Source organism: Gigantopelta aegis, chromosome 10, assembly GCF_016097555.1.
Source record: "Gigantopelta aegis isolate Gae_Host chromosome 10, Gae_host_genome, whole genome shotgun sequence".
Lineage (NCBI taxonomy): Eukaryota > Metazoa > Mollusca > Gastropoda > Neomphalida > Peltospiridae > Gigantopelta > Gigantopelta aegis.
In genome coordinates, this window is record NC_054708.1 from 3,962,438 (window position 1) to 3,970,342 (window position 7,905).

The 7,905-nt window shown below is 40.6% G+C and overlaps 1 protein-coding gene across 1 annotated transcript in view; it reads left to right on the forward strand.

Annotated features, from left to right (window-relative positions):
- LOC121382865 overlaps positions 1 to 7,481 on the forward strand; it is a 14,457-nt gene extending 6,976 nt beyond the window's left edge. Inside the window, exons 6-10 of the mRNA XM_041512495.1 lie at positions 442 to 596; positions 2,576 to 2,819; positions 5,088 to 5,184; positions 6,122 to 6,395; positions 6,875 to 7,481. Coding sequence (XP_041368429.1) covers positions 442 to 596; positions 2,576 to 2,819; positions 5,088 to 5,184; positions 6,122 to 6,395; positions 6,875 to 7,165 — 1,061 coding nt within the window. The 3' untranslated portion in view covers positions 7,166 to 7,481. The remainder of the gene's footprint in view (positions 1 to 441; positions 597 to 2,575; positions 2,820 to 5,087; positions 5,185 to 6,121; positions 6,396 to 6,874) is intronic.
- The last annotated feature ends 424 nt before the right edge of the window (positions 7,482 to 7,905 follow it).

Here is a 7,905-nt window from a genome sequence, read left to right on the forward strand (position 1 = left end):
AGAGAGAGAGGGGGAGAGAGAGAGAGGGGAGAGAGAGAGAGGGGAGAGAGAGAGAGGGGGAGAGAGGGAGAGAGAGAGAGAGAGAGAGAGGGGGAGAGAGAGAGAGGGGGAGAGAGGGAGAGAGAGAGAGAGAGAGAGAGAGAGAGAGAGAGAGAGAGAGAGAGAGAGAGAGTCTTTATTCTATCGTGCCATCATTTGGTGTCACTGGGCTAGAGAAAAGATTAGCTTACTTTACGTTTATCTCATGGATGGGAGGGCAGGGTAGAATATCTCCCCAGTTTGCATAACCACTATATCTGTCTAATTATTTGTTTTCTTTCGTTGTCTCTTTCTTTCTTTCTGTTTCTGTTTCTGTGTTTGTCTGTCTCTCTCCCACAAGGACACACAAACAAATACATACTCTATTTTGTTGAGTTGACATCCTGTTCTGTGTTTGCACAGTGCAGATTACCAGTGAACCGTACCAGTGCTACATGACTCCACAGGGTTGTACAGAGGTGCTAGGAATCTGGACGCTAGGCATGACCGGAGAGTGTCTGTACAAAGACGCCGGGTATCACATTGGTAGAACTGGCACCAAGAAGGCAGCTCTTCAGGTATAATCACGTGTATTCATATCGTCTTTGCCATAATGACTAGAAGTAAACCGATATTGTTCTGAGGAAGGTTTGCAGTAAGTACCCGACAGATTCATCACAGGACTGTCTCTACAAAAGACACCTGGCAGTGTCGCCGCCTCCCACCCGACGTTCCAGGTGATGGTTTTAGTATTTATAATTATTTTTCTTTCCTTTTAGTGATGAGTGAGTGAATTAGAAGACAGTAAGGTCGCGGTCGCATAGGCGATTCGCTTCCATCCAGTCCTTTTACCTTTTAAAAAAAAGTCTTTATTGATATGTATGTATGTATGTTTATATTTTTAGCTATTATTAAATTTGTTAGATCATTAGTTAACCTCCTCTTAGCATTTTACCCCTTGATATTTTATATAAATAAAAGTAAAGTAAAGTTTGTTTTATTTAACGACGCCACTAGAGCACATTGATTTTTTTATCTTATCATCGGCTATTGGACGTCAAACATATGGTCATTTTGACACTGTTTTTAAGAGGAAACCCGCTGTCGCCACATAGGCTACTCTTTTTTCGACAGGCAGCAAGGGATCTTTTATTTGCGCTTCCCACAGGCAGGATAGCACAAACCATGGCCTTTGTTGAACCAGTTATGGATCACTGGTCGGTGCAATTGGTTTACACCTACCCAGTAAGCCTTGCGGAGCATTCACTCAGGGTTTGGAGTCGGAATCTGGATTAAAAATCCCATGCCTCGACTGGGATCCGAACCCAGTACCTACCAGCCGTGATAGGGTGCATTTTTGGGTGCGGTAGGGCGTAGGCGGTTTCGACCGATAGTTATGCCTGGTAGGAGGCCTAACCTCCCCCCTTCCCCCGGCGCGCCTGCCCCATGGAAATCCGGACCAGCCACCTTGGGCTTTACCTGCCTGTTGGATCGCAGACCGGATTGGGCGCGATGCCCCCCCCCCCCCCCCCCCCTTTGCTAACCTCTGTCCTCCAGTAATTAATTGGTAAAAGTTAAATATATATATATATATATATATATATATATATTATTTATATTAAATTGTTTATTATTTTTTCTTTTTGAACCAGCCTGATGAAAAAAGTAAATTAGCACCAACTAAGGTTAAATTTAAATATAACTTATTATATTATTAAGGTGCTACTAATAGTTAATTTATCTATGCAATTCCCCCCCCCCCCATTTTATTAGAACATTGGTCTTACCAGCTAAATTTCGGAATGTTCCCATCATTCTCAGCTAGTCGTGTGAGTGGCAGTCCTCCTACGGGAGGTGCAAGACGGGTGAAACATCTTGTTAAGAAGCTCCTAGGAGAGTGATGGTCCTGCTAAGGACGAGCAAGTGATTGGGAATCATGGAAATAATTAAGAACTTGCATAACTTCATTTCGACTCTGCCTTGTGCAAAGGTACGATTTTAATATCGGAATACGGTTTTGGCGTTCAGATTACGTGTAAAGGTTAACGGCATTAAGCACGTTTCATGTACGCATCTCCTTTGTGTCCAGTGTGAAACACTCCGTTTATTACAATGTTTGTAAAACGTCTTAAGATTATAGAGACCAAAAGCTGAGATTCCTATCTGAAATGGCTCGTTGTGCAGTGACTCAGTCTGGTGGCAACCAGTTCTGCGATAGCGTCTGAGGCACCTTGTAGCCTTCATATCGATCACTTGTCGCCTTGCGCTGCACACATTTTTGTAGGTGGCAGGCTGATTTTTGCCCGAATTAAACGAAAATCCCGGAAACAGGTATGTAGGGTTGCAAACAAATCACCATGCATTTTACATGGGTTACAACTAATGTTGTGGGTAGAAGGATAACTGAACAATGTCCTGCTATGTTAGAAAACGAGCATTATTTTTCTTTCTACTCGTGGAGATGTTTTGTTGTACAGGTACCAGACCACGGGGATGCAAATTGAGTATTATAATGATGTTGGGTTATTATTATTATTATTATTTGTTTTATCAACAGTTTCACTGGACAAACCCCGAGCTAAAAAAGGACTACGTTGACTCTTCCGGTTTAACACTGTTGTACACCCCGAACCGCCGGAAGTACGACGCTGGTATTTTCATGACAGGCAACATTTGGCTGGAGATTCCTCCAGGAAAAGCCCGCGTGATGCAAACGTCAGTGTGCACAGCAGACTGCACGAGGAAAATCCTCAAGGGACCGATCCGCGTCGCCAGCGCCTTGAACCACATGCACTACCTAGGTAGGACGTTCGTTCCATGTTGTTAGTGCTTACAGATGTTCAGTATAGTCGTGTGGTTTTAGAAGAGTATTCATTATGGTTTGTTAGTAAGGTGGCATGAAGGATGCACGCATCAGTCGTTGGATGGGCTTCCTGAACGCTTGACTAGAACAGTCACAGCTGTGAATTCACTGGCTGTGGATGTAGAGTTCGCTACAAACCAAAGTCCTGTAACAACCATTATTGTATCGCAGCCACTATTGTCACCCGTGAACACTAATGGGCGAAATGCAACCACTATTGTCACCCGTGAACACTAATGGGCGAAATGCAACCCCTATTGTCACCCGTGAACACTAATGGGCGACATGCAACCACTATTGTCACCCGTGAACACTAATGGGCGAAATGCAACCACTATTGTCACCCGTGAACACTAATGGGCGAAATGCAACCACTATTGTCACCCGTGAACACTAATGGGCGACATGCAACCACTATTGTCACCCGTTGACAATAATAGGCGAAATGCAACCATTAGTGCAACCCGTTTACAATAATCATCGCAACTGCAACCATTAGTGCAACCCGTTTACAATAATCATCGCACCTGCAACCACTGTTAACAACGAGTGGCAGTAGTGGTTGCCTTCATAGAACTGGAAAAATGTAAATTGCCATTGCGCCTATTAGTGTCAAGCCCCGTGCCATTAGCTGTTGCGGTTGCACCCATAATTGTGACATCAGTCGATGGATACGACCCGTGGACGTAGAAAGTCACACGCAGACGTATAATATGCAACCAGCATCGGTAGCGTAGTTGGTAAATCATCGGCTGGTAGGTACTGGATTCGCCTCCATTAATTTTACGTATTACATTTTTAGTAACCCACAAAAAAGTTGCAATAGTGGTTGCATTTGCGCACATTAGTATTCACGGGTAACAATAGTGGTTGGGTTCCAACAATGGTTGTTACAGAGACCCGTTGCACAACGCGAACTTAGCACTAAGATAACCTTAAGTGCATAACTATATATTTTGCACACTTGAGGTAATCGTAGCACAAAGATCTCTTCGTGCAACGGCACTCAGATGAGCATGTTGTAAAAAGTGATCAATGACAATACCAACCTTTAAAATGCATCCAGTATGGTCTCAGATATCGTAAACAGTGAAACCGCAGTTGAGACTATAACTATATTGTTAATGCTGTCCAAGAATATCGTAGACTATGGATTCCAAACTTCATAAGAATCCATATACGGAGAGATCTATTGTGTGGACCACCAACATAACCATTATCGTGACCATTATCAAGAGATAAGTGATACTATAAACTTCAAAGGTTTACTTCGAATTAATCAGTCTCAATCCAAATACAAGTTTACAAGTATTGAAACATTTGATTTTTCAACAGTCAAATACCATACAAACGCATTCCTTAATCGGGGGTAGGAGTGTGTGTGTGTGTGTGTGTGTGTGTGTGTGTGGTGTGTGTGTAGGTGTGTGTGTGGGATTTGATTCAAAGAAAGATGAACAGAGAACATTTGTAAAGACTGAAGGCCTATTTACTAATCTAGACAAAAGTATAGCGAGGCAGGCACATGTAAAATGCTGGACTCACTCATTGATATCATATTACACATTTGGTGATAGGACAGCTAGACAGGTAACATGAAACACTATTGGCACCAACTCTGTTCCATCAATGGCCAATGTCTTTGTCTATGCATGTGAGTCGGAATTTCCGATTAGATGGCTAAATCTAAACAAAATAATCTTGCTAAATGTTTCCTATATTGATGATATTATACCATTCATCAATAGCAGGATAATAATTATCTTCCATTGATTTATCCACCATAGTTAAACATAAACTAAATTACGGTACTTAGTTATAAAATAAGTTTTAGTCGTATTGCAAATGCATTCAAATCAAGTATTTGATAGCCGTCGGAGTGGCCAATAATATATTCGTATTCCAACTGTGAGAGTTATGTATATCTTCACTCAAAGTTGCTTATCACGGTGACCGAGAGGTTGGATGTAGCCCAGTGGTAGAGTACCCGTTTAGGACTTAGGATCGATTACTCTCTGTTGATAAGGGGTTTTATTACTTTGTTCTTCCAACAGCAACACGTTTAAAAGGGTTCATGTAACTAGTAGCAGGCCATTAGTTTGTATATGAACATCTAGCCCTTGGCTGAGTTGTATAACCAGAGTATAGAAGATATACTTTATTTCGATACATGCATGAACAGCAATTATATCATTACTTTCTCGATCAGGTTTTGAACAAAATGTCGAACTGTTCCGAGGAGACACGAAGGTTACCGATCTGGCATACGACCCCATCTACAGCTACGATACGCCCATTATTCACCAGTAAGTTAATTTTGAACCAGTCATACACGACTGGTCCGTGTCATGGTATGTGCGTCTCATGTATATATATATATATATATATATATATATATATATATATATATATATATATATATATATATATATATATATATATGTAGGAGAGTGTATCTGGATTAATCATTGCAATTAATAAATGTGAAGGAAGCGGGTTTCTTATTTAAAACAGGTGTTGTAATAATGGTACCACACCTCCAATCTGATCATAGCATTAGACTGCCATTTTATACATTCTTTGTATGCAATACAAAGTACTGTTCTGTTGTTTTGATACAAACGTTTTAGTGATAATGGAGACCATTACCATATCATTGTAAGCGATGACATTGTTCCGCTGTCTCGAAAACAATTCATAGGGTAGACATACTTTATAAACTAGACCATCACTCAAGAAAATAAAATGGATAGAAATTATATAAAGTAGAAACCAGTATGATGGGTTTTATGTTAATTTATATAACACAAATGTTGAATATACCCTAACATATATGGACAACATTGCTTATCAGCAGTCTGTTATTACATTAATATATTAAAATACAAAGGGTATACAGTCGATGGGATTCGAACCTACGCCACCGACATTTACCAGCCCTTGACATTAAACTCTCGACAAACACGGATATTCACAACGAAACCATCCAAATTAATAAACATATCGTCATCAAAACGTTCGTTTTAATTGAAAGATAATGATATATTCATGAATCGTAACAGGGTTAGAGGTTATCTAAGGCAATAAGCAGAAAGGCAGACTCAATGTTATAATAAAATCACGGGAAAACCCCCCAAAACCCCCCACAACAATGCTAATGATGAAACGTGCATGTAAATTATAATCCCGATACAACATGTCTTCAATGACCTTTGAATGACCGATGGTTTAACATTTATTTAGGTACGACGAGCCTGTAGTGATTCTACCCGGAGACCACCTGAAGACGACGTGCGTGTATCGCTCTCTCTCCAAGAAGCAGACGACATACTACGGCGAAGGCTCTTACGACGAGATGTGTTTTGGCTTGTTCACGGTGTACCCCAAACAGAACGTCACGGAAAGCTGTACCACGTGGAAGGATGTGTCTATGTGTGATTTCTCTCCCAAAGCCCTCGATTGCTGGGCCGTCATCTTCAACACATCCCATCCAGATGCCCAGGAAATATACAAAAAGGTACACACAAAATGTAGACAAGGAAATCCAAGCAAAACATTATGTATGTATGTATGTACGTATGTATGTACGTATGTACGTATGTATATATGTATGTACTGATGTATGTATTGATGTATGAATATATATATATATATATATATATATATATATATATATATATATATTGTATGCATGTTGGGTTTGACTATTACATACATATATAATAACGCTCTTGCACGGGATAATTAAATCGTTTCTGGCCTCACAAATGGTCTCATGCTGTTGTTGGGACTCGAACTAGTGGCACCGGATCCTGTCTGTGGGATGGTGCACATACAAGATCCCTTGCTACTAATGGACAAATGTAGCGGGTTTCCTCTCTAAGACTATATGTCAAAATGACCAAATGTTTGACGTCCAATAGTCAGTGTTTAATAAATCAATGTGCTCTACTAGTGTCGTTAAACAAAACAAACTTTTCATTATTTTCGTTCTAGGTGATGAGCAACTGCAACGTTTTCGGCAGCTGTCGACCTGAATGTCCAGCGGTAGTGGAAGAGATGAGACAACACCCGTGTCTCCAGGGACAACTGTTCGACTACACTCTCCACTGGATGTCGGTCTCAGATAACACGATGCAGATGAAATTTGCCTCTGCTCTGAGGTCATGTGACTGTCAAGTGGCGCCACCACCTGTCCAGTCGCCCAACCCCAACAGTGGCGCGGTCGTGCTGATTTCTGTTTGGACAGCTTTGTCCACCACAGTCTTGCTGCACTTAGTCACGTAGGCCATACAGTGCTGACAGGTATTGACTCAGAAATGGATCTACCCGTTATGTTCCGTCCAGTGACAGGATGAACATATTACATTCGTCATTGGTGAAATCGAGGAGGTTACAGCATATTAATTGTCGGGTTGGTTTTAATGGGTAGAACATACACCACATTTCTGTGCAAATTATTGTTATTGTTAAAACACGGTGTTGCATTGATAATCTCAGATAACAAGACCCTCATATTTTTTAATATTTTACTTCTTTTTATTCTCTGTTAGTATCACTTCTACCTAGTTGAATTTAATAAAAAAAACCCAGTTTGAATAATTATGGCAGTATTTGTTATTTACCGATCTAGCCAGTATACTGTGTTCCGCAATACGTGGAAGAGTAATAGAATCAGAAATACACAGCCATATAACCATCTGCCTACGCGACAGGGGGACGGGGGGCAACTGCCCCTTACTGCTGGAGCAAATCCTCTCATTCGAGCAAAAACAATAGAGATATTGAGGCAAAATGTGCTAACCTGAAGCCTTTTAACCATGTAATTCTATCATTTTACCCGCCATATTAGTTCTAACTTATGTACAAAATGTGCTAACCTGAAGCCTTTTAACCATGTATTTCTATCATTCTACCCGCCATATTAGTTCTAACTTATGTACAAAATGTGCTAACCTGAAGCCTTTTAACCATGTATTTGTATCATTCTACCCGCCATATTAGTTCTAACTTATGTACAAAATGTG